Source organism: Eumetopias jubatus, unplaced genomic scaffold, assembly GCF_037043125.1.
Source record: "Eumetopias jubatus isolate StellerSeaLion01/CBP00866 unplaced genomic scaffold, mEumJub1_p1.0 scaffold_13, whole genome shotgun sequence".
Lineage (NCBI taxonomy): Eukaryota > Metazoa > Chordata > Mammalia > Carnivora > Otariidae > Eumetopias > Eumetopias jubatus.
Window position 1 is genome coordinate 96,921,809 of NW_028274819.1, and position 27,680 is coordinate 96,949,488.

Genomic DNA, 27,680 nt, shown 5'->3' on the forward strand with positions numbered 1-27,680 from the left:
GGATGAGTTAACACATAGTAATAGCCATGTGTGGTGGCTTTCCCTCTGTCTAATGGTAGCCATGAGTGCAGAGGGAGGGAGGAGCGGAGATGTGACAAAGGACAGAACTTCCTTCTCCCTCAACGGACCAGAAATACCTTTTTCTGTCCTACAGTGACAGATGCAAACGACGGTTGGGGAGAGAATGCCGTGAGGCCACAGTCACATTCCATAACTCCTGGAGTTTCTATGGGTTATACTCCATGAGTCATGAGCGTTCCCCAGGGCTCTCCAGGGAAGCCATTAGGGCAACACCAGGCTCTATTCTGGAAGGATGGTTCCTAGAAGCCAATGATTGCAACCTCAGTTCCGCCTCAGCCTTCCCAACCAAGTCACAGATGGAGTGGGTCAGATGTCTGGTGGGTTCTCCCGTGTCCGCAGAAGGGCTGTGCATCCTGGTCCCCCTTTCCTTCGTGGTCACAGCACACAAACTAGTGGTACCGACTCTCTTCCTTCCCTGCACCCCCTCCCCTCTCCCTCAGAGCCAAGGACAAAGGCTCCTCCTGTCCTCCAGGTGGTCTTTACAACTAAATAGCAACGTATTCAGAGGTCTCCTTCAATTCTCAGCAGCGGTAGATAATCAATAAAATACTCTTTAAGGCTGAAGAGATAAAAGGAGGCAGTGTCCATGTCTCCTTCTGGAAGCGGCAGAAGAAGATGATTTCCTCCCATCCCGCCCCAGGAACCCACGGGTAGCTTTCCTCTGGGTGTCTGCAATGGACTGTCTTGATGATAGTTGGGTTTAGCATGCACTTCCCACCTCTGAAGCCAAGAGGGAAAAAGAAGCAAGCACTTAATTCCTTCTCACATAAAACACCCACATGAGTTTGTTGCCTGTGTAACCCACACACTAGCATATCTATTTTCACTCTGCTGGTTGGAAATCCAGTATGAGGAGATCTAAATTCTAATCCTGGCACTGACTTTGGCCTGCTGTGTGATTCCAGGGAGGCCACTCAACTTCTCTGGGTGCCATTGTCTTCTTCCAGAAAATGGGTCCCAGCCATCAACATGAAGGGGGAATGTGAGAATGACTACAGTAATGTTGATAGAACACCTGAGGCTTCTTGAGATAGGAGTGCCCAATACATAACCAATATTAAAATGATGATACACCCAGGAAACCATATTTCCACGTTATGGGCTATCATGTTACTTAGCCTTAAGGAATAGAACTCTGCATTTTCTGTTTCCTTATAGCAGAGTATTAAGCAGTATTAGAAATGATTCACTGGTTTACTTAGCATTGTTCTCCATTTTTCTAGACAGTCTTTCTGAAATGAAACAGACCTTCTTGAAAAAAACGGGTCATATATCCAGCGAAAAGGTGGGGCATTAATTTAATTTTGGCATTTATGTCTCTCTTACTTTTTAATCACTGTCTGCTTTTTTTTTTTTTTTTTTACTTTTCTTGACAGAGAAGACTCTAGTTAAGAGTGAAAAGAGAAAAAGAACAGAGTATAAAACTTCCCCATTTGTTAATCAAAGGTGGAATAGGACATTGTAGGGGGAAAATAACAAAGTCACATTTTCAAGGGGGTCTTAGATGCTCTGGCTGGCTGGAGACACTATACAGGATAGGATAGTATGGGATAGACAGTATCCTCAGATTAGAAAGGATCTAGAATGTTCCCCTGACACACAGCCCTGACATGGAGAAATGCACCTAACTGTACCATAAAGATGGATAGTTGGAAGTGTATGGGCTTGGGGACCAGAAACTTGGGTTCAATGCCCCACCCCAACCACTGTGCTCTCTCTTCTTTCCACAGCACCACTAGCCACCACGGCCTCAGCATCCTTCCGTGCAAAATGGAAATCAACTACCTGCCCCTGGAGGTTGCCATATTAAAGCAGAGACTATGCGAAAGCGCTTCATAAAGAAAGAGACGCCAGACAGATGTTAGTCAACACAAGTATCCTGGACGTATACCGAGCCTCCTTGGCTATGTCAACACTGAACTTTTTAAATGTAATTACCCATTTGGGGGCTATATGTGCCAAGTGTCAAATCTCAGGTCTGGCACACTCAGATGATGCCTTTCTACAACAGTCAGTGTGTGCTTGAGGAATACAAACTTACTTTAATATTAATTGGAGCAAAACATCATTAGGCAAATTGCTGCTGCAGAAAAAAAAGAAAAGAGAGTGAAACGACACGATACACTCTAATGTTCCATATGAATGTTTTCGTTTTCCTGTGCTCTTCTCCCCTCCATTCACACAGATATTGGAGTGCTCACAGTGTGCATCAGTATCATAAAACCCCAGAGTACAGATGCCTCTGGGTTTCTACTGCTCCAGTATATACAGAACTTCTCAGTAAGAACGAACGAGCTGATGGGCCACAGAAATCAAGAAAGTCTTGAACTTCAGATGTCCTGTTATTTCATTGCCATCCTTGGAATACCAGGGGTACTCAGATTTATTCAGTACCCAGGCTCTAAAGGCTGGACTCTGTATGTACGTTCTGGAAGCTCATCTAGCCCCGGCCAGGGATTGCGATGCTTTCTCGGGTGGGTGCTAGGCTGTGTGTGGGATATACAGGCATTGGTGGGGAGAGAGCAGTGAGTCCCGCGGGGAGCCGTGCAGGCCTGGAGCAGAAGCTGTGCCTGGGCTGCCGGAAACATCTGCCTCCTATCTCCTCTTCTTCTCCAGACCACTGGGGTCAAGGCCAGAAAGGAAAATAAGAAATCTAGTTAGGTCATTCATCCTGCTGCCTGGTCCACGAGGCTTCCTGACAGAAGCCAGGCTCCTGGGGCTCCATGCTGCTCAACCAGGAGCCACGAAGGAAGGTGGTGCTCACTGCCCACAGGACCACGGGGTACCTCCCTCAGCCTTCCCTCCTGCATTTCTTCTTTCTATAATTATGAGGCCAATACAGCCTGTTTAGGATGATCACGTCTCTATACCAAAAACCGTATCAGAAAAGCTCCTGGCCCGACAAGAGGGTACCTTCTCCTCGATGTATGTCCCACTAGGATCCACTTAGGGAGAAAGAGATAAATAAGGAATAGTACAACGCAGCATTTACATGCTGCACCGGAGGTGTGGACAGAGGGCAGCTGCTTGGGGAAAGAGACCAGCAGCTAGGGGAGTCACATTGAAGAGCAAGTGCCATTTGAGCTGGGTATCGAAGGCTCGGGAGGAGTTTGTTCCATGGCCGAGAAACAAAAAGACGGGCACGGACCTAGATAGGAAGAGGCTGCGGTGATGGTGAAGCAGTGAGCGTTATGGGGTGAGGATGCCTGTCGCAGGAGCTGCAAATGGAACAGGAAAGATGGGCTTTATTCTCCATGCTCAGAAGGATGGACTTGGTCTTGTGAGTGATGGGCAGCCAGTGAATGATCTTACATAGGAGGCTGATATGATTCCATTTGAAAAAAAAAAAAGTAACAGTAAACTAAAAACTAACTCTTAGCAAGTCACATACATTTATGAAATATAAAAGCTAACGGTTTACTGTGCACAGGTCAGGCACCGTTCGTTGTAAGTGCGTTACTTATGTACTTACATATACTCTTTCAATCTGCATGACAACCCATTGTCGCAGATGAGAAAACTGACACACAGGGACATGCAGTGAGTACATGGCCGCTCTGGCTCCAGAACTTTCTACTGCTTCTTAGTGGATGCTGGCAATGACTGTGACCCTCTGATGGGGATACGGTGCTGGAGGAGAAACACCCTGACCTCGAGGAGGATACAGGTCACCAGAATGGCAGCAGTTCAGGTCAGAGATAAGGAGAGCCTGAACCAAGGTGGATTCAGTGGGGGTGGAGAGCGTGCTTGAGAACTATCTAGGAGGTGAGCAGACCGACTGAACGTGTGGGGTAAGAGAGGTGAAGGGCAGCTCAGGGGAATGGGTGGAGATGTCATGACGTGAGAGGAGGAAGAATTCTACCGAATATGGTTTGTGAGACCGTAGTTGAGGTGCCTGAGAGATGGTCAAGTGATGTATAGTCATGTGTTAGAAATACGCTTCTAGAATTCAGGGGAGCGGCCAAGGTCGGATTTACAGATGTGGCAGTGGGTGACATTAGCCAGGCAGAGAGCTGTTCAAGAGAGAAGGGAAATGCACCAGGGACATTCATGGGGCAGGCGGGGGGGGAGGGGTCAACTGAAATGCTGGGGGGGTCCACCATCAGAGCGGTAGGAGGAACAGTGACCTGGACCCCAGGAACGGAGAGAGTTCTAGAAAGTGGGAGGGATCCATAGTAACAAGTCAGAATTCTCAGCCAGCCTCTGAGTGGCAAGGAGTAGGTGGTCCAAAGACCAAAACATTCTTCTGATTTTGGTCCTAGAGATGCCTGAGCAGAAACAGAGATTATACCCCAACGGTGAGAAGAGGAAAATACCACATCATCGACTCTTGGTGATCCCACGGTCATGAAAAACTAACCCTAGGTAATCTTAGATGGCTGGAAATCCACACATTATTTCTGATTGTCTCTAGACTTCAGACACATACCTGCCATCAGAGGGTTTTGCAATATTTTTGAAAGAGGCATTTATACTTTGGGTTATTTTAACCTTTGCACACAGGTTTCATCATCACCAGATGCTCACATTTTGGTAATAATCACTCACGACTCAGGTGACGTCAGATATAGAATTAAGATAGAAATTCTAGGTCATTACAGATTATAAAATGAAATTCATCATCTTGAGAAACTATCAACTTGAGAGAAATTCACAAAATAATCACTATCAACCTGAGAAAAATTCACAAAATAATAAACAGCCAGTAGTCAACTTTAATCTTGTTAACGTAACAGTGCTATATGAGAGAGAACTTCCCTACGTAATTTCAGATTGAGGCTTTCGTGGTGAACTGCACTGGGCTGTTCCCGTGGCATTAGCTGTTTCTGCCAACTCAGGGCACAGATGTTTTAGATATAGCAAAGTTCACCTCAGACCTGTTCTCTCCAGGGCTCCCCCAGTTTCATTGATTCAGGATTGTTTCTCCAGCTGACTTTTTGGTACTTTCTAAGCACACTGCCTCACACACAGAATGCACTCAATAAATATTTATTGCATAAATGCATAAACTGTCAGTACTGCTTAGTGTAAGCTGTTCATGCCAGCACTCAGTTTTTACTCAGCTTGGCCCCCTGTTATAAATCAGATCTGAGCAGCCATGTGGCATACCAGTGCCTCAGTATGGAGGCTGGAAGAGGGGAGGAATCCTGACCAGAAAGGGGAACCGTATCACTTAGGGTTCTCCTGAGAGACAGAACCAGTAGGACATATATGTGTGTGTGTGTGTGTGTGTGTGTGTATAAAGAGATTTACTTTAAGGAATTGGCTCACACCACTGTGGGAGCAGTTAAGGCCAAAATCTATAGAGCCTGCTGGAAACTCAGGCAGGATTTCTAAGTGATAGTCTTGAGGCAGAATTCCTTCTGCTTCAGGAAACCTGTTTTTGTGCTTAAGGCCTTCAACTGATTGGATGAGGCCCACCAACGTTATCAAGAGTAACCTCATTTATTTGAAGTCAACTGATCGTAGCTGTTAATCACATCTACAGAATCCTCTCATAGAATATCTAGGCTAGTGATTGATCAAACCTCTGGGCACCATAGCTTAGGCAAGCTGACACATAAAACTTCACATCCCAAGAACTAATACAGTCATAGGTTTTTGGTGGTAGGTAACCTGTGGCCAACAATCCAATTAAGGATGTCCAGAGGACTGGCGAATGGGAGTTTGGTTCTGGCTGGGGTTGATATTCTGGACAGTGGTGTCCCCATTGGTGAGGGTAGCCTAGCGGTGGATGTTCCCGGGCACTGAGGAGAAACACTAGGGAAAATGTGCCTTCACCCACATGGATCCTCATGGTCCATCGGGCTCTAGTATCCTTGGCATTAATCAAGAAATCAAGGCGTACAGCCTGGCCATAGCAATATGGTTTGGAGAAAGGTCCTATGTCCCCACTTCTTTGGGATGCTGCCTCGAGGCTCAGTGGCAGGAATGGGGTGAGGTGGGCTCAACACACGGTGCTAGCTGGAAAATCACCTAGGGACTATGGACAGGTGTAGGGATGACGAGAGCGCTATTCCTGAGACTTAGGACACCTGGCTTCCAGGCCCAGCCCTGTGTCGGTTCCAAGTGTGACTTCAGTTTCCTTACTGTCAAGTTGGAATTCTACTACCTTTCCCCTTCTCAAAGAGCAGTCCTAAGGACCAGATGAGAAAAGGTACACAGAATGCTTTCCAGGACAAGTTACTCAAAGATCACACAAATGAGGGGGGGGACGCCTGGTGTCCCAGAGAGAACACATGCTCGAGGCACAGCATTCCTGGGTTTGAACTCTGCTCTTTCACCTACTTATAAGAACAACAAAAGTGTACCGGTGTCCTGGGGCTGCTATAACAAAGTACCACTAACTGGGTGGCTTAAAACAACAGAAATGTATCGTCCCATAGTTTGGAAGCAAGGAGTTCAACACTGAGGCATCAGCAGGGCCATGCTCCCCCTGAAGGCTTTGGGGAAGATCCCTCCTTGTAATTTCTGGGGTCTAGCTTCTGGTGGTTGCTGGCAATCCTTGGCGTTTCTTGGCTTGTAGAGACATCATTCTACTCTGTCTCCAAATTCACATGGTCTTCTCCCTCTTTTTCACATTTCCCTCTTTTTATAAAGACACCCCTCCTTGGATTAGGACCTGCCCAAATCCAGTATGACCTCATCTTAACTTGATTATACCTGTAAAGACCCTATTTCCAAATTAGGTCACATTCACAGGTCCTGGGGCTTAGGACTTCAACATGTCTTTTGAGGGGACACAATTCAACCCATAACAATAGTCCACATCCTCACAGGTGCCCGAAAGAGTGTCTGGCACGTAGGAAGTGCTCAATGAATGGAGGCTCTCATCATCGTGAAAAAGACTATCGCCCTTAATTCACAAGAGAGACACATCAGTGACAGCGTCTACAATGACCAAGTCATGAGATTGCTTTCTGTCTTAGCCTGGGGGGCTTGGGATTTCAATGTTGTCTCTTCTTCTAGATGATATGGCCTCCTTTTCTAAGCCAGGCAGGGGTCATGATGGATGCTGAGGTCCAGCACAGGACAGCGCTCCTCTGAGCTGCTCGAATGGGCTCTGTGACAAGGGGACCTGCCCCCTTACAGAAATGGGCTGCAGTTCTTGACGCCCTAGCAGCTCCTGCTATGTGAGCCAAGACTGGGATAGCAAATACAGACAATCCCCTTTCCCTAGGGCTGGGATTTGGGGACTGGGAAGGGGTCACTTCTTCAGCAGGCACGTGGGATGAGCGCTTGATTCCTTCCCTGTTGGGCAGCCTTGTGGTGCCAGGTACCACCCTGGAATTTACTATGTTAGCATGACCTTGGACACCGAGAATGACTTGAGTATTGGGGAAATCCCTATGATAGCCCTGCACTTAGAGCCAGTTTGGAAAAAAGGATGAGAAGAAGGTTCTTCTGGTTCAGTCAACTATGTGCTGACAACATAACTATTACCCTCTTTGTGGATGAGGCTCAGCCAGCATTACTCTCCTGATGCTCCCTGCATTCCCCACCAGCCAGTGTCCTGTCAGGCCCGTCCTCACGCCCATTGGTGTGCCTTCACAAACTCCTTTAGACACTCACTCTAGGCAACCTAACCGGAGAAGTCTTTCTCTCTCTCTCTCCTTTTTGGAAGGATGCAGAAAAGGGGACAGGCCAGATATAAGTGACATCATTTATTCACCAGTATGACAAACCCAGAGAGGAAGGACTCTGCATTCCTTCACCAGACACAATGCTCGGCGTGAACAGAGGTACACCTGGGAATCAGCAAAGCCCTTGAAAATGCTGGGGTGACTCATCTGGACTGGGGACCTTGTCCCTCGGAGGAAAGAGAGTGACCAATAGGGCCACTCCCTGACACCGTACGCACCCAGGGTGAAGAGATCACTCTTGGCCTTCCCTAGTCAGTGAGGCAGAAGCAATTTTTACTGGAAAGCCCACAAGTGTGACTTTTCCATTCTTCCTGTTTGTAAGTCCGCGCAGCTGATGGGGGAAAAATAGCCCAGCTCATTTGCATTTAAGTCTTGAAATCTAAATATTTCCGTGAGTCATTCATTATTACCATATAACTCAGTGTTTGCATGCAAATAGCTTTAATGACATAAATGCTTATAAAATAAGTCTCTTACCATATGAACTCGGTAAAGAATGCTAATTCCCAGAGTCATGAATGGCTTGGAGAAATCTATCACCTTCTCCCGCTCCGCAGTAATGGTGAGGCCCGCCACGGCCAGGTCCGCTTTCTGGAAGGGACAGAGAGAGCCCATCAGTGGGATGGCCACGTGAGATGCAGGGACAGGGACTTGTGGCCAGAGGTCATCACTACTGGGAAGATGTCACTCTGGTCCGGCTTCTCTGTGTGGGGAGTGACTCTGGGTAGTCCCGATCCATCTCTGACCCAAATAATCATTCACAAAAGGACATGGGTGCTGAAGCTGGAACTCAGGCGCTTTTGCGGCCAGACGCCTCTAAATACATCAGTAAGTATAAACAACAGAGGACTGTCCAGAGACAGTCTCAGAATGCCCGAGGGGAGGGAAAACCGGCACACAGGCTGCTGGATTCTCAACAGTAAGTAGCTTTTAAATTCAACTTCTTAATTTGCTCAGTCTGCAGAACTTGATGGAGGTGCGAGGCAGAAGAGAAGCCTCGGTGGCAGGGAGTTAGAGTGGAAGAGAAAATGGATGCCGCCACAGAAGTGAGAAACAAGCTAACACCACCAAGGAACTGAGCAGGTGGCCCCACGGTGCAGAGCTTGTCCTCGTCAGAGCTGGGACTGGACCTCGGGCCTCCCAGACCCCGGGACACTTAAAGCTGCTGCCAAGGTTACAATTCAGGTGCCAAAGAAGTAAAAGAAGGGTCTCTGGCCCTCCATGCAAAAGTCACCAGAGTTTGTTCTGAAGACATTGCCTTCCCTGCTTTCGGTCCCCTCATGGCACCGCAGATGCCCACATCTGATGAGAGTCTGAATTAAAGCCTTCTGGGAAGGAGATGCTATTGAATTCCTCAGTGCTCCTCTTTGCCAGACAGTTCTTCCTTGTCCCTAATTTAAACCCCTCCCCTGGCAAAGCAAACTCACTTCCTATTGGTCTGCTCCCCTGTGCATGGTGCAAAGGGGAAAAGCCCAGAACCGGCGTGTTGTTCTGGTCCCTCACCAACCCTCTAACCTAGGCCAGTCACTTCACATCCCTAGATGTCCTTGACCTTGTCCTTAAACCAAGGATGTGAGGTGAAGACAGTGCTAGGACCCTGCCCAGCAATTCTCTAACAGGGATTCTCAACATCCCGTCTCTGACCACCTGCATCAGAATCACCTGGGGGGCTGATTAAAATGCAAATTCCTGAATCACATCCCAGACCCCCTGGATCAGACTATGGGCAGGACATGGGCATCTATATTAGTAACAAGCTGCCCAGCTGACTCTGACTTCCACTAATATTGAAGAACCATGTTTTATAACCTAGTCGTGTATCTCAGACTGGCCTCCACTGGTTTCCATTCCAGCTTAACTCCTTCTTCTGATTCTGGTGGAGCAGCTGATGGAAGAGAGGAAGAGTTCTAGAAAGGAAGAAAAGTGAAGCATCCAACAGTTTGCAAATAGGCCAGGCAGTTCTGAATGAGCACACACACACACACACGTACAGGAGTCTACCTAAATCACTGCAAAGAAAATAGACAGATAGACACACTGGCCCTCATTCTGCACACAAGGGAATTTGTGATGTGTGTACAAGAGGAATAAATTGGCAAAGGTCAGTCTCTCCTGCATCTCAACCTTGAGCCTCTGCTCCCGATCGCGTTCTGTCTGCTGGAGCAGCCATGTGAGCCGGCATAGGTTAACGAACCTAGGGCCTTATAAAGGGAGGCCAGGCTCAAAGAAAAGAAACGAGGGTGCAGATGTAAGAGCTTTTTAATAAAAAATGAAAAATGTGAATGCCTCATTGTGCTCTTTCTCTATTTCTCCAAGAGAGCGCTGATTGCTGCTATCAAGTGAATCAACACTTGAGATTAAAAAATGAAGTCTGACCATGGAAAGAGCCAAGATGTCCATCGACAGATGAATGGATAAAGAAGATGTGGTATATATACACAATGGAATATTATGCAGCCATCCAAAGGAATGAGATCTTGCCATTTGCAACAATGTGGATGGAAATGGGGGGTGTTATGCTGAGTAAAGTAAGTCAATCAGAGAAAGACATGTATCATATGACCTCACTCATGTGAGGAATTCTTAATCTCAGGAAACAAACTGAGGGTTGCTGGAGTGGTGGGGGGTGGGAGGGATGGGGTGGCTGGGTGATAGACATCGGGGAGGGTATGTGCTATGGTGAGCGCTGTGAATTGTGCAAGACTGTTGAATCACAGATCTGTACTTCTGAAACAAATAATGCAATATATGTTAAGAAAAAAAAAAGAAGAAGATAGCAGGAGGGGAAGAATGAAGGGGGGTAAATCGGAGGGGGAGATGAACCATGAGAGACGATGGACTCTGAAAAACAAACTGAGGGTTCTAGAGGGGAGGGGGTGGGGGGATGGGTTAGCCTGGTGATGGGTATTAAAGAGGGCACGTTCTGTGTGGAGCACCGGGTGTTATGCACAAACAATGAATCATGGAACACTACATCAAAAACTAATGATGTAATGTATGGTGATTAACATAACAATAAAAACATTTTAAAGAAAAAAATAAATAAAAAATGAAGTCCGATTAGAAGATTGTTAATGCTTTCATTTGGGGGACTCTTTGGAGGGCTGCTTGGGCCTCTCAGAACCTCAGCCCCTCCGTGACAGTAGCACTGACTGCAGTTCTGCTCGCTCGAGAGCACAGGTGTAGAGCAAGAGAGATCAACCCAGCACAAAGACCCAACAGGCGCAGTGCCGGTCCCATGTGTGCAGGTTTCCAGCCAATCGGCAGCCAAGCCCTGCAAGAACCTTGGGAGGACAAGACAGGAGTCACCTGGGTTAGATTGAAGGAATTGAAGAACAGAGGACGAAAGCCAAAATAGATGAAATGGGCAAAGGTAAACACAACTCCCAGCCCTTTCTCTGGTTATTTAAAAACACATATCCCACCCTCCCAAATTAACTGAACTCAATAACTCTGCCCCCAAGGTTCTTTACCTCACCCATAGCTTTCCCCGCAAAAGGGCAAACTTTGGATTGGAATTTGGGAATCCGTTCACAAGTTTATAAAAGTTGGCCAACGATGGCGTTATGGTAAAACCATTCCATATGGAGAGAATGCTGGAAATGGACAGTGTCCCAGGACGGCCCTTTCCCGGGTGCACGCAGAATGACCGCATACCCAGGGAGAGTGTGTGCCCCATGCTTGGACAGGGCATGTCTGTCTACTCACAGAGACAGACACTTCCCAAACTGGGCCAAAAACAGAATAACTGCCTCTTGTGGACACTGCTGACTTCCTCTTCCCTTTGCACCCCCCACCCCGTCAAGAATAAGTTGGGGGTAGGGGAGGCAGGGAAGGAGGGGTGGGATGGAAAAAAGCAGTGGCAAGCTAAAAGACACCATGGAGATTTTGTGGTGGCGTTTTTGTTTTTTGTTTTTCCTATTTAATCAACTCAGTATAGAACAGTAATTATCTACCTTGGCTTCAATGCACCCCAAAGTTATCAGCAACACCCTCTCGGGATCGGGTTATTCCAAAAGATGTGCATTCATTTTACTTCACCTTAGTTAAAAAGACATTATGCTACAAAGCAGTCTTAGATGAGGAGATTATATGCCATGAAACCAAACTAACAAGCAAAGGGGGCTGGGAGTGTAGAATGTTAGCCACTGTCAGTGTAGGGGAAGGTAGGAGGGGTGGGCAGGCTTCCAGTCCGACCCAGCCCTTCCGCGTCTTTGGCCGCTCAGGACAGGAGGGCTGCTCTCTGGCAGAAAGAGCAGTAGACAGGACATCAGAAGACTGGGCTCTGGTTGCAGCCAAGCCACAAACTCACTGTGACCATCAGCGAGTTATTCCATTTTCTGGGCTGAAGTTGCATCCCCTGTAAAATGAAAGGGCGTAACTAAATGCCCTCTAAATTCTCTTCTCCAGCTCCCAAACCCTGCACTTTCATTTCGCTTGCTTCAAACAGGTAGAGCTTACTTTCGCTGGCCCCTATTTTGCTCAAGAAGATGATGGTGGTCCGCGGAATCAAATGCTCTGGAGCAGACGAGAATGAGCTCTGAGGAAGACACTCTCAGACTAGTCAGCAAAGAACAGCAGCTGAGAGGGACCCCAGGTGGGGACATTTTAGGGAAAGAAATCTAGAAAGGTCAGGAAGGTACACCACCATCTGGATAGCAGGTCTGGGAGTGTAACTCCACAGAATGGGAAACCAGAAAAGGTGGGGATCCCCCCGAGCCAGAGGAAGAGAAGGGGGGCTGATAAAAGAGAACTGGCAGAAAGTTCTGTATGCATTATGGTGTTCCTAGTCTTGGGGTGCGTGTGTGTGAGGGCATGCGCATGCATGCACAGGGGCATATAAACACATTCCCTCTGAGGGAAAGACCTCTCTCCTCCCCATTTTCGATTGAAAGTGTTCTTTGAAGAGCTTCATGTTCTGCCTCTGAGAGATCCCCCTCTTTTATCTCCTGGATGTTTGTGGAATTTACAAGGGGAGAGCAGGCTGGAGCAGCCTGGAGGTGACTTCCAAAACAGACCATCCTTTGCCTCACGGAGTTTAATAGGGGTCATGCAACTGCCACCACTCCTATCAAAGCCTGGAGCCTCCGCGTGGCGGCTGCTGCACTTCTCCTGGGCGCTATGGGCCCTGGCTGGGAAGAAGGCAGCAAATTCACAGCAGGGCTCCGGTCTGCGTCCGCCTGAGCCTGCTGCTCCCACTGGGCGCCTCCCTGAGGACCCCACTACCCCTGGGATGGCTGCACCGGCTCCTGGACCCGCTGAAGGGAACAAAGCACTCTCCAGTGTCCTCCTGCTCTTTTAGAGAGCTGCTGACCCCTTTCGGGCAAAATGCTCTCCCTTCCCCGCAGCAGGGCCCCAGCAGCACGGGCTGGCCGCCAGGGGCCTCAGCCCAGCCTTCCCCGCTGCCCGGCAGCCCCTCCCTTCCACAGAGCCAAGCTAAGGAGAGGATGGGATAGGGCAGAAGACAGCGTGCCCGTAGCAACTCAGCCTCTCTGGGACTCATCTTTCTGGGCTAGTCGGTGCGGGCAATGCCTGCCCATGACCATCCTGGGAGAGTCAAGCGGGGGTGATGGCTGTGAAAGAGTCTTCTAACCCGAACACCCTACAGAGCTCTGCCAGGCCTGGGGACAGCTGTGGAGGCAGCAGAATGGGTGGCTGAGGCTCAGCCTTCAGGGTGGGACGGACCTCTCTGGACGCTGTTAGCACGCACGTACTTGCTGTGTGACTTTAGGCGAGTCACTTCACCTCCCTGAGCCTCAGTTTGCTCATATATAAAGTGGAGGTAATAATAGGACCTACCTCCTAGAATTGCTGAGCAACTGAATGAGATGATGCTTGTACACGCTGAGCACGGGGCCCGGTTCAAAGTAAGTACCCAGTGCATGTTTGCCGTGAGCAGGCTAATCTCAACAAGGGCCTCTGCAGACAGTATCCTAACCCATGCTGAGCAGGAACGTCGGGAGGGCAGCCAGGCCTGTTCTAGCTCCATGTACGGCAGAGGCCCTGGACACTTCGCCCCTGGTGGTCTTTCCCAGGTGACCCAGGGACAGGCACGGAGCTGTGTTAACACTGGTGTGACTGCCTGTCTCTGAAGATTAATCTAAGGATCCTCTTAGGCCTCATCCTGCCCCCACTGCTTAGAAAACGCAAGGAAAAAACTGACACCCAACTTGGAGACCAAACCCAGTCATTTCCCACAGTCTCTTCTTTGTTATGTGATGCTCCTCTGGGGACAGATTAAATGACCTCCTCAGCTTCCATTGACTTCTCGGATCTACTGTGCTATCTACGATCAGCTTCCAGATCTTTTCTCTCTGGCTTTTTTTACAGCCCTCCCCAAGCCCCCACATCCCCAGCCTCCCGCTCCCTGGGGAAGCCGACTGCTCCCCTGCCTGCACACACTTTATTTCACCTGCCGCTCAGGCCCCACGGTGCCTCACATTCTTTGCTGTCATTTAAATCTGTAATTGTGTTACTTAACTCTGGAAAGCTCTGGGAGGCTACAGATGGAATGAGAAAATGCTACACAGAATAAGGTTGTACTGAGCATTCCTGGAAACCTTCATTCCAAGGTAACTGTCTCTGGAGATCCCCCGTATATTGAGAAGGCTTATGGAATTCCAAGCAAGGCCAGCCTAAGGCTGTGAGAACGGAAGCTGCCATACTGTGTAAATGCCCGGATAGGAAGGAGCTCCGAGTCCACCAAGCCCGGCCTGCCAGGGAGGGATAATGCACATGAGGCTCTGGCTGAGGATGACATGGGGCCACTGAGCTCATCGAGCTCCTGGTAAATGCTGTGTCCTGGGATCCCCCCGCTTGAGTGTGGGCTCTCGGGGTAGGCAGGGACAGTGCATGGAACTCAATGCGCCCTCTTCCTCTGCGATGCTCAGCATTCCCTCACCCCTCTTTACTGACTCTCCACCCTGTCCCAGGCAGTGGGCAAGGTGCTGAGATACAGGCAGGGTCCCTGATGGCAGAGGGCTTACAGTCCGGTGGGGAGGTGGACAGTCATCAGACTGTCAGAGAAAATGTTTGTAAAATTACGGCTGTAATAGGTTTTATAAAAGGGTCATAGAAGGCACCATAAGAAGGTAGAATAGAGGGTTGGCAGAGTCTGGAAGGTCCGTGGGAGGTCCATGGGGGCTTTCCCAAGATGAGATGCAGTTGCCTGAACAGGAGTTACCTGTGACAAGGCCTGGGGTGAGCACTCCCAGTGGAAGGGACAGCATGTGCCAAGGCCCTGAGGCAGGAGGAAGCTTGGTGCATTCTAGGGGCTGGAAGAGAGCCAGAGTGGCTGGAGGACACAGGGCTGGGGGGCATGCTGTAAGATGAGGCTGAAGAGGCAACAGGTTAGAGAGTAATCGGGTGGCCCTGAGTATTTTAAACAGTGGATGGCCTACAAGATAAGATCTGTAACACTACCGTGGCTAACACCTACAGCCCTTCCTGTATGTCAGGGACTGGATTGAGCACTTTACGTGTGTTATCTCACTTAGCGCTCACAAGATCCCTATGAGGTAAGTTACTGTTATTACCCCCATTTTACAGATCAGAAACATGAGGCTCAGAGAGGTTAAGGAACTTGCCCAAGGTTGCCCAGCAAGTAAGTGGCCGAACCAGTTTCAAACCTGGGCAGTTTGGTTTCAGAGACTGTAACCTGAACCTGCAACCAATTCAACTGGCTCTAGTGAAGAAAAATACTAAAGAGGGACAAGAAAGGACCATCCCCATTTTTCTAAAAAAATTAACTTTGCACCATGACAACTAGACCTGTCCTCACTCTTAAACAATTATCCATGATCCTCACTCCCCTTGTCAGCCCTCGTGAACTCCTGGCATTTCAGCCTCACTTCCCAGCATCCCTTGGGGCTCCCTGCTGCTGACTCCAAACACACCTTGCGCTTCCTTACAGCAATAGCTCCAAGGACGCTGTGCCCTCCACCTAGAGCATCCAACCCGCAACACCACCGAGCCTTCAAGGTCCATTCACAGTTTACCTTCTCTGCAAGAATGTCTGTCACCTTCCCGGGAATAAGCCCTTCCTCTGCTCAATCAGCAAAGGCGGTAAGACGCTGCTTATCCACTCAAGGGGCATGTGTCATGTATTGCCTCGGATTAGAACAGGGGCCCAGGGCTCCTACTCCAACTTTGTACTTACTCGCTGGGTGTCAGCTCTGCACTCACCTTCTCCGTGCCTCAGTTTCTTCTTCCATAAAGGGGGCGTGACAACAGTTCCCTCCTTCACGGAGCCTCTATGGGAATCAAACGAGTGAGCCATGCAAAGCCTAGGCCTGGCACAGATCAACTCCCCATAAATGTTAGCCCTTCCTGTTATTGCTGTCGTTGTGGGCATTCAGGTGCCAATATTAGCCCCCCATCAGATTATAAGAAGCAGGGACAAGGTCTTTAAAGTACTTAACGTATATACCATTTCAACGTTGCCATTGGCAATGTGCTTTACAGGGAAACAGGGACCCAGAGAGGTTAATAACTTGCTTGAGTACACACAGCTAGGACATGGAGAAAGTTAGCTTCAGACCCACATGTAGTGTCAGGACTATGTCCTTTGCTTCTGATGGCTGCACTGTTCACAGGGAATTTCCCAAAGTGGGCACCCAATAAGTCCCTAAATGAACAACCAATGCAGGCAACATCTCGGGACACAGGAGGACAACCCACCAAACGTGGCCTACCCTTGTGTGCCTTCTCGCTGACCACAGAATGAGGCTGATGTCTGACATGTACCTGTATGTAGGAGGGATTTTATCAGCAAGTCAGAATGGTAGAACCAGATTCAGGTCATGATCCAGGCAATCCTCCTCCTCCAGCCTGAAGAAGACTCAGTACCCCGCATCCCTGGCCAGAGGGCTCCCTTTCCCCCTGACGCCCCCCACCCCTGCCCCAGGCCTAGTGCCCTGGAGCCCCACGCAGGAGAGGAACCAGCCCGGTGCTCTAATTCTCCCCCCGGGAAAGCACAGGGATGGTTAGGACACTGGGCCCAGCAGCCAGAGAGAAGAGGCAGGACTGGCTCCATGGAGCTCCTTCCAGACTCTAGCCAGCCCTCAGTCCTTTCCTGCTGTGCAGTGAGCAGATTAACATCTGCAGCTCAGCCCATTTCAAATTAGATTATCTGCTTACTTCCTGTCTTTGGATCGATTCACCTGCTGGGTGCCTTTCTCCCTCCCCTTCTCCGCCTCCGCCTAGCGAGATGCCCAGGGAACCTGCCATGACTCACAGAGGTCACCAGGTGGAGAGGCAGCAGGATCTGAAGGAGACAGGGAAGCTCGCTCCCACTCCTGGCTCAAGCTTCAGCAAAATTCATCATTTAGGCCTTCCTAAGGACAAGCCTGAGAAGTGCACACACCTGCTCTCCTGCCGCGGGAGGCAGGCTGACACCCACTCCGCCCGCTGTGCACTGGGGCCAAGGATAAACTCGCTCTGGGGCTCACATGGCACCTGCGAAACAGTGTCCTCGTCCACTGGGGACGCTGGATGCCAGCCCCACCACTCCTCCCTTCTTTCACGCCAGGATATGGAAATAAGGATGAGGGAACAGAGAATTGCACGCAGTTACCTGTCACACACATGTGCGCGCACACACACCTCCCCCAACCCAGCCGTCAAAGAAGGCCTGCTCCCTGTTCAGAGGGAGGCTCTGATCACGGCTTTCACAAACCAATCTAAGCCCACATTTGTGGGCCGAGTCCACCCTCGGTAATTCTCGGGAGGCAGAGGTCCAGAGGAGTATTAGCCTTCCCAGGGAAGTGGCCATGTCATTTGGAGGTCCAAGTGCTCCCCGGTGCTATTTTTCGAAGTGACAGTCTACTCTCAGGATTGGACGAATTTCTTTAGAGTTAAATTAAAATCCCCATGAAATACTTAGTTGGCTCGGCTCAGGGCTGCATTACTGGCCTATGTGGGCAGATTTCAGGAAAGAACCAGGCTTAGGGCGCCTGGGTGGCTCAGTTGGTTAAGCGACTGCCTTCGGCTCAGGTCATGATCCTGGAGTCCCGGGATCGAGTCCCGCATCGGGCTCCCCGCTCAGCGGGGAGTCTGCTTCTCCCTCTGACCCTCTTCCCTCTCGTGCTCTCTATCTCTCATTCTCTCTCTCTCAAATAAATAAATAAAATCTTTAAAAAAAAAAAAAAAGAACCAGGCTTAACGTGAGAAGAGGTTGGCCATGCATCCACAGGTGGGGTGGTGTGGCGCAGGGGTCCAAGCAAATGTTGTTTACCTTTGACCTCTTGTCACAGTCTCCCATTCGTGGGCCATGGACCCTCTTGCCCTTTGGGGTCAGACAGATGTATGTTTAAATCCCAGCCCTGCCATTCACCAGCTGAGCAAATTACCTCAAGTCTAGGCTTCGGTCTCCTCCTCTCTCAAATGGGCAAAATGATGCCTTTTATGGTTGCCGTGAGGATTAGAAGGAACAACCTGTGTAAGTGGAGCTCAGGCGTGGTCCTGCCTCTGACTATCCTCTCTTCTGACTACAGCCAGAGGAGGCTTTTGAGAAACTAAACCAGATTATGCTGTTCTATTCTTTATTGACTTCTTAATCGTTTTTATGCCCGTGGACCCTTTACGCACTCTGGTGAGGTCTCTTCACCCCTTCTTTAGAAACGTTTACAGATGTTTATGCCATTTGCTGTATTGCATAACCGTAGGATGCACAAAGACAGTTGTCAAAATATTTTTCCATTTTTGCACTACAGGGCTTAGAAGAGCTAGAGGTCGGTCTAAGAGCAACACTATATTGAAACCACCAGTGATAATAGCGCAGGTGTGGTTAAAACACCACCACGGTTTGTTGCCCACAGCCTTAACGGAAGGAAAGAACACATTTCAATTTAAGCGCAGAAAAAAATTAGATGTCAGTTTGTCCCTTCTGAGTTTATGGTCTGTCTTAATGCTATCCTCAGACCCTCAGGTATGCACGGACCCCAAGAAAAGAACTCGTAAAGACTTCCCAGTTAGGGCGCCTGGGTGGCTCAGTCGGTTAAGCGTCTGCCTTCGGCTCAGGTCATGATCCCAGGGTCCTGGCATCGAGCCCCGCATCGGGCTCCCTCCTCAGCGGGAAGCCTGCTTCTCCCTCTCCCACTCCCCCTGCTTGTGTTCCTGCTCTCGCTACCTCTCTCTCTGTCAAATAAATAAATAAAATCTTAAAAAAAAAAAAGACTTCCCAGTTGACGAACAGAACAGGCTGACCCTGGAACGGTGCAGGAATAGGGCACTGGCCCCCCGCACAGTCGAAACTCTATGTGTAACATGTGACTCCCCTCAAAACTTAATGACTAATAGCCCACTGTGGACCAGAAGCCTTATGGATAATAAACAGTCGATTAACACCTATTTTGTATGTTGTATGTATTCTCTACTGTATTCTTACAATAAAGTCAGCTAGAGAAAAGAAAATGTTATTTTTTAAGAAAATCATAAGGATAAGAAACAAAACAGAGGAGCACAGAGGAAGGGAGGGAAAAATTTAAGAAGGTGAAATCAGAGAGGGAGACAAACCATAAGAGACTCCTAATCATAGGAAGCAAACTGAGGGTTGCTGGCGGGGCAGGGGTGGGGGGATGGGGTAATGGGGTGATGGGCAGAAGGAGGGCACGTGATGGAATGAGCAGTGGGTGTTGCATGCAACTGATGAATCACTAAACTCTACCTCCGAAACTAGTAACACGCTATGTTACTTAATTGAATAAATAAAAGAAAATCATAAGAGAAAATACATTGTTCTGTATTACAATATTGTACCGTATTCACAGAAAAAGATCTGTGCAGAGTGGACCCACACAGTGCAAACAACACCTGCAAGTTCATCTGCGTCTTCACATCTCCTCCTTCCTCTGGCTGCAGTGCTCCACCCTGGCCTTGGCCTCGGCCAGGCTGGCTTCTTCCCACTGCTCAGATCTCAGAGCAGCCTTCCCTGTGTGCCCATCTAAAGGACCCCTCTCCCTGACACTCTCTGCCTTATTATTCTGTGTTATCTTCTTTGCAGCAAAAATTATGATGCAAAATTGTCTTCTTTCTTTATTTACTCATTTAGCCGTTTATTGTTTAGAGTGCAAGCTCCAGGAGGCAGGGGCCTATACTTCCTTGTATGCACATGTATCTCCAGAGCCTAGAACAGCGCCTGGTATGTGGTGGACACCCAATACCTCTGATGAATGAATAGGTGAATCAAAGAAAGTAGGAGCTCTGTTCATGTCATTCTCTTACCTTGACTCTGAACTGGGGGAGCAATTTTGTAGTCGTGTTTTGATTAAGAGTACACACTCCAGGGCCGACCTCGCCACTCGCCAGCCACAGCATCTTAGGCAAGTTACCTAACCTCTCTGTACCTCAGTCTCCTCATCTGGAAAATGGGGACAGGAATAATACACACTTCATCGGTGTGTTGTGAAGCCCAAATGAATTAATATGTGAAGAGCACTCAGAACAGTGCCCAGAACAGGAGATGCTACAGAGGCATAAGCTAATATTTTTATCTGTGGGTTTCACATTAAAGGATCAACTTCAATTCTATTAAAAAATATTGTTTCAAAAACATTGGCATAGGTTTTGGAGGGAATGCAAAGAAATCCCACGACTGGAAAACCGGTGTGTATTATGTGCGTGACATGGTGTTTGTGCGGTTGGGATGTGACCAAGAAGGAACAGCACCAAGATTTGGGTCCAGGCAGGTTATACCTGTGCCCTGAAGCCCTGAGATGCCCAAGCTCTGTTTGCTTACACCACATCACCATCATCATCATCATCCTCCCTAACACACCCGACGTTCTGAACACCCACCAGCAATCACATGTCAAATAAAGAAAATAGAATTGTATTGAAATGTGCAGGATGACATGCTCATTTCTAATACAAACACCCTTTTGTCCCCCAAAATCGAGAAATCCCTCCAGTCCATGTGACAGTGAAGTCACCAGCAGGCCAGGCATTAAGAGGCACGGAATTGCCACCGGCAAGTCTGCACACTCAGGCCCGTCTCCCACTCTGGCTGGCTGCCAAAGGAGCTGGGTGAGTGCTGGGGTGCAGTGTGGGGCCCCACCACGGATCCCCACGGGGGGATCAAACTTGCAGCCCTGACTGCCTAAGCAGAGGGCCTGCAATGACCACACTGGCTCTACATCTGTCCGGGGCCTTGAGGCTCCAAGTCAACACTGCGGGAGCACGTTCACACAGGCTCAGGCAAGGGGCTTCGGCTGGAGGATGCTGACAGTATCGCTAGCCCACGGGGCCGTCTTGCTTTCATTTCCTTTGTCACCTGCCAGCCTTGTAATGAAAACCAGTGTCACTCACCAGCCCTGTTATTAGGATGGTTTTTGTGGGATGAAATCAACTACCACCAGTTGTTGGAAGCATTGCTGAACTTCCAGAGGTTTCCCCTCTGCTCTCTCTCAGCTCCAAGCCAATAAGTCCCCTCTACAGCTCTGCCCACCCCTCATGGTCCTGCTGGACAAGGAGTGAGGTCCCAGCCCTGCCTCACACTTGCTCTGAGCTACCCAATGGCACCAGGAAGGGTGGGCAATGATCCGACCAATCAGATCCAGGATGTGGGTAGCACCCAGTCTTTTTCTCATCTCTTATCAGTATAGGCACAAGTCAAAACCCTTGCAAAGGGCAGCAGGGCATTTTCTCAGGGATCCCTGCAGTTTTTTGAAGTGGAGAGCGAGAGAAGTCGCATGAACCTCTGGCTACCCTTCTTGGGTGACAAAGTGCATTTGATCCACTTCTGAGAGGTGTCCCACTGTGTTGACATGGCTCGTGTGCCCACCAATAATAACATCCCCAAGGTGGTTTTCACAGACTGCATTCGGCCCCACAACACCTGCCAGGTCAGCAGTAGCCAATTTAGAGCCTGGGCAATGAGGCTCAGCAGAGTCATGAGGTACTAAATCGGGGAGAGGGGACGGGGGTGGAGGGACGGGGTAACTGGGTGACGGGCATTAAGGAGGGCACGTGATATGATGAGCACTGGTGAGTTATTGGCAACTGATGAATTATTGAAGACTACCTCTGAAACCCAGTGATGTATCCTATGTTGGCTAATTCAATTTAAATAAAAAATTAAAAAGAAAAAAAATCGGGGATAATGGCTACCTTTGGGCAGGAGGGGGTGTAGAGAGAAGGAGGAAGTATGTCAGCGGGGCAGGGACAAGGGGCCTTCGGGGTGCTAGTAATGGTGTTATTTCTTCACCTGGATAGTGATCACACAAGTAGGTCCCCTCTGAGACAATTCATGAAGTTGACACTAAAGATTTGTGTACGCTTCTCTATGTATATTTAAATCCAAATATTTTTTAAAAAGTTAAGTGATTTGCCCAAGCAGAAGAAAGAATGGCCCCCTTCAAGCCTGACACGGAGCCTTGATGACTCTTTGGGACAGGAAAGGCTAGAAGATACACAGGGGTGTGGAGGGGAGGGCTAGAGTCTCTGCTTTAACTGTGCCACAGTCTGGGGACTTCACATACCCCAAGAAAGGGTAAGCTCAGGCATGGCACGTCTACGGTGCATCTCTGTGTAAACATCTGGGTGACTTCTAATTCAAGAAGGGTGGAAAGGAACAGCTGGATGTTTTCATTAGATTTGCACTTGCATCTGGATGCAGAAAAGTCTAGATCCCTCGTCTGGTCCAAACAGCTGAACAGACTACGAAACTTCCGGAGGGGCCAACTCTTTGTCCACTGCACACGAGGCCTCCCTGCTAGGAGCTGCCATCACCCTCCAGCACCAGGCAGCCCCCACTCGAGGTGGGTCTTGAAACCCGGAGCAGAGGGAAACCAGTCTGTCACAGATTCAACAGCGATGCTCTCGTTGTGTTTTGTGACAGAGGGCTGTCCGAGGGCCCTGGGTGTAAGTCTGTCCCTTGATAGCTATGTGACTTTGGGCAGCTCACTTAGCCTCTCTGAACTTGTTTCCTCATGAGCAAAGCAGGAAGGGTAACGGCTTCTATTTCATGGGATTGTGAGGATGAAATGAGCTAAGGTACAGGGCCTGATGCAGAGTCAATGCTCAGGGCTCAGTAAATGCTCACTGCCGTTGTTATACCATTGCTGATTCTGGCATCCTGCCTCTGTCCTCTGCCTACCCCCTTTGAAGGCCCCAGGATCTGGCCTCTGCTTTGGGCTGCACCATTCTGCCTGGTGGGGGTAGGGATTTGCTCCAGCTAACTCCTCTTCACTTTCGGAAAGAATGACACCGACGGGCACCATGGGCTATACCTCCTGACCCCATCTCCTCTGTTTGGGTCTCCCGCCTGTGCCCCACGGTTCGCCACTCCCCGGCTGCCAGCTAGGGCCCCAGCCCACCGTTCCACCGTCATCCAGGACGTGGCAGGTCTGCTCCGGGTGTCTCCTGGATTTGGATAAGGGATCCATTTGGCAAGAGTCGACAGTGTCTTTCTGAGCAGTCCAAATTCACTGACTGGGCCACACATAGCCATTTAAAAAGATACAGGCCCTTGTTTGGCTGCCTACATTGCAAATGTAGACACAGCTGGAGCAGGAGTTTGTCACCAAGCAGGGGAGCATATCTGAGGGCTGCAGAAGAGGAGGAATAATTCCACGGGTTCTGGAAAGGTCTGGAGCAGAACGGGGCTAGCGGCTGCTTCCATCGCTGCCAATGCATCTATTGGCACGATCAAGACAGGCCTGGTTCTCATGCTGACAAATGGTGGGATGTCAGTTGCTCCTGACAAGCTCTAGGATGGCAAGAAAAATAGTATGCGAATAAGCCCCTCAAAGCATATCACGACGCTGGCCAGGAGCTGTGAGAAGGGGAGGCCAAGCCATGGCAACGAGCAAGTTGAACACTACAAGACCTTCTGGTGCAAATTCATTCCTGTGAGTGAGGGATGGCCAGAGGACAGAGGGAGCTGTCACATTTGGATTCTTTGAAACAGGCCTATTTATTCACAGGAACGGAAGAGATGAGCTGGGCCTGCCTGCTGGGAAAGGGCAGGGAACCACGGCGGCAGGATTTGATGACTGAGGTACCGCTAGGTAAGCAAAGCCTGGTGTGTGCTCAGGGCAGGTCTGTGCAGTAATTAAAAGAACACACCATGGACCCATCTGAGCTTGGAGCCGGATTCTGCCACTTCATGGCCACGTGACCTTGGATGAGTTAGCCTCAGAGCCTGTTTGCTGATCTACAAAACGGGGCTCATGAAACTTCACCTGGTAAGGGTCTTTAAGGAATCAATGAGATAATATTTGGAAAGCAATTATTAGCACTGTCTCTGGTACGTAGCAAGTGCTCAGCCAACAGGCCCAGGATTATCTTTAGAGCGATTTCCAGCCAAGCGATGGGCAGACGGTCAGCAGAGGGAACCACAAGGGCTGGAGCCCAGCACCTGAGTCCCGGAGGAGGGGACTCAGAAGTCCAGGCAGGTGATCCTGGAGTCTGCTCCATGATGTTCAGGCCGTTGTCACCCGTCAGCACACAGACTCAGGAAACAAAGCCAGCAAGTACAACGGGACAAGGTTTACTCCAAAGGCAGTTGGAAGATAAATGTGTGTGCGGTGGGGGCTGAGCAGATACCCAGTTAGGCCAGCTGAAGCTTGAAGAGTGGACAGTGGTAGATCTGTGACTCAGGGAACAAATCAGGAGCCCCAGGGGTCAATCTGAGAGCCAGACAACTAACCCTGGACATTCCTACCTCCTGGGGAGAAGAAAGAGGGGTGAGGTTGCTTAAGTTCTTCTTTCTCAAGACAATATTGGTGTGGCAAATGGGGTGGGGTTGGGTGTGCAGAGGGGTGAGCTGGAGGCCCAGCTGTGGGGAGCTTGGGAAGGCAGAGACCAGGAAGGGGAGGCAGAGATTTATAGGAAGCTTACGCAGGCCCCATGGCTGCGTGAAAGGGCAGCCCCAGGGAAGACATCAGCTCTACAACCCCAGCCTGATGAAGGCAGCAGCAGACCTAGGCCACTGGTGTGCTCTCCCTATTACCAGTCAAAGGGGTCGTCTGAAAATCTATAGCTGGTTCTTGGCATTGGGCTGTTCTGTCCGGGCTCTAACTTCTTTGGGGTCAGAGGCTGTAATGGTTAGTTCTTTTGCCTTCACAGCATCCCATCCATCTGTCCATCTGTTTCTCTGTCCATCCATCCACCCAAACATCTACCTACCCATCTATCCATCCACCCACATATCCATCCAACCTTCCGTCCACCTATCCATCCATCCCGTAATTACTGAGTGCTATTGTATTCTGGGCCTGTTTTAGGTGCTACCACTATGCAGATGAATAAGACAGATGTAGTCCCTGATCTCTGAGAACTTACATTCTAGTGAAGGGAGACACGTGAGAATAAAGTAGTCCCATAATAAGGAAGATGATTTTAGATGATGATAATGTCATGGAAGATAATGCAACAAAGTAATGTGGTAGAGTGTGACTAAGAGAAAGGATGGAGGTCCCTTAGGGTGGCAGAGAAAGAATGCTTCTCAGAGGAGGTGACACGGGGCTTAGACCTAGATAATGAGGGGGAAACAGCATATTGGAGACTTGGGGGAAGACAGATTTTCGATAGAATGAAGAGCCAATAGGGGCACCTCGGTGGCTCAGTTGGTTAAGCGTCTGCCTTCGACTCAGGTCATGATCTCTGGATCCTGGGATCGAGCCCCACATCAGGCTTCCTGGTTGGCAGGGACTCTGCTTCTCTCTTTCTCACTCTGCCCTTCCCCACTGCTCATTCGCTCTCTCTCAAATAAATAAAATATTTGAAAAAAAGAATGGAAAGCAAATGTATGGGCCATATGCTGGAATGAAGCATGCTGTGTCCAAGGAACCAAGACAAGGCCAGTAGGGATGCAGCACAGAGAGTGAGAGCCAAGTGATGAGAGAGGTAGGGCCTCTGCATCAGTCCTTCAGACCCCAGGAATATTGGTGAAATTGTGGCAGATGCAAGGCAGAGCATGGGGGAGATGGATATGCTTATTTAACAGGTGAGGAAACGGTAGCTCAGGAAGATTCAGCCACTAATTTAAGGTTCAGGGAAAGACCCTGACTTGCAACTCAACCCAAGAGGACACATGGACTTACCAGCCCCTTGTCACTTAACAGAGGTGCCTCTTCCCCCAAGAGATGGCCCAGAGAGCCCTCCCTCTGGAGGGAATTTCTGCTCCTGGTGCCCCCTTTTCCCACAGAGGGCAAGAAAAGAGGGGGTTCAGAACAGCACAGCAGGCCACCACCATGGCATAGAACCTCTGGAAGGCTGCTGGACCTCCCCACTGTAGGAGCAGGACTGGACGTGGGCTGCTTGCTCTGGGTTGATCTGGTAAGCTTATACAATGTCCAGGCACAGTGTGGCAAAAAGACTCGAGACAGGGAAGAACCTGGCCTGGGCAGCTTACATCTCAGGGCGCAGGTGGACATGCCTGTGTGCGTGCGTGCGCGTGTCGGAGGGGCAGGGATGGATGGTGGGGAGGCTGAGGACCTGAGCTTTAGGCCTAGAGAGGAAGTGCAAGCAGAGTCTCCTCTAGAGAGATGAGTAACAGACGCTTGGGACAGCCGAGAGAGGGCTCACCCTCCCTGAGAGTTACCACATGCCAGGCACACTGCCGAGACTGGAGTTCATGGATTTGAATGCCCACACACTAACCCAGAGGTGGCTGCTCTGATTTCCATTTTGAAGATGAAGACACAGGGGTCAGGAATGCTGGGGGACTTGCCCTCACAGCTCCCATCTGGAAGGGCAGGGATCTGCACGGGTGGCCTGGGGGGCGGGAAAGGGGTGTGAGGACAGGGGTGAGCACGATCAGTCCTTCCATTTCTCTACCACGTGTATCCCGATGACTCCCAAATGCAGACCAGGGGCAGCTCTGCCCTCCTGCTGGCCTCTCCCCATGACTTCCTGTGCTTCTCACCCTCAGACTCATGTCACGTGCATCTCTGCCACCTAAAGTGACTCTTTTTCCATGTACTATTTCTCAGTTCATGACTTTACCAGCCACCTGTCATCCACCAAACAGAGAGCGAGAGTCAGCCTGGAGTCTGCCCTCGCCCTCCCGTCCCTGCTCTCTCCCCGTTCAATAACCAAGCCCCATCCTTTTCACTTCTCCAATGCCTGCTTCATCTGTTACTGTGACTCGACTCTCCATGCTGCTACCATCATTCACGTCTTCATTTGAATTATTCAGTAGTCTCTGCACTGGTCTCGTGGCTTCCAGGGCCTCCCCACGACATCCATCTACTGAGCTGCATGGGCACTGGCGGTTCTCAAAGTGGAGAGGCACGGGCACCAGCGGTTCCCGAACTGGAGATGCGTGGGCACAGACCAGGGCTTTCGAACTTGAATGTGCATTACAATCTCCTAAAAAGCCCGTTCAGAGGCAAATTGCTGGGCCCCCCTCCAGAGTTTCTGATTCAGTAGGTCTGGATGGGGCCCCCAAACTTGGATTTTGGGCAAGTCCTGGGTGATGCCGCTGCTGGCTCAAGGACCAGAGTTTGAGAACCAGGGCTCTAGAACCTATTTCTACACCAAGGATCCAATCGTGGCACTCCTCTGCTTACAAAACTCCAGGGGCTCCCTACTGCCTTTAAAACAGAGCCCCAACTCCTCACGGTGAGCCTCACCACCTGGCCTAGGTGTGCCTCTCCGGCATCACCAGCATCAAGCTACTGACCTCCCTTCAGCTTATGAGGAGCCTACAGGGCACGACCCATGTTCCTTAAAGCTGTCAAGTATCTCAGACCCCATGTCTGCCCACACAGTTCCCTGCCTGCAACTCTTTCCCCCCTGGTGCTTATCAAATTCCTACTTGTCCATCAAGGCCCAGCTTTACTATACCTCCCTTTCAGGCATCATAGTGAGTTAGAATGACTATGGACTTTGATGTCAGACAGCCTTGGCTTTGAATTCCAGATCAATCCCTTGTTAGCTCTGTGACCTTGAATTAGCCTCTCTGCTAAGCTGGGGCCAACCTCAGTGTCTTCATTATAAGATGTGAATGAT

The 27,680-nt window shown here is 49.7% G+C and overlaps 1 protein-coding gene across 5 annotated transcripts in view; it reads right to left on the minus strand.

Moving 5' to 3' along the window:
- GRIK4 (glutamate ionotropic receptor kainate type subunit 4) overlaps positions 1-27,680 on the minus strand; it is a 296,119-nt gene that overhangs the window by 33,740 nt on the left and 234,699 nt on the right. For all 5 annotated transcript variants that reach the window (XM_088018055.1, XM_088018057.1, XM_088018056.1 and 2 more), the window contains one exon: positions 8,202-8,315. In XM_088018055.1, coding sequence (XP_087874181.1) covers positions 8,202-8,315 — 114 coding nt within the window. The remainder of the gene's footprint in view (positions 1-8,201; positions 8,316-27,680) is intronic.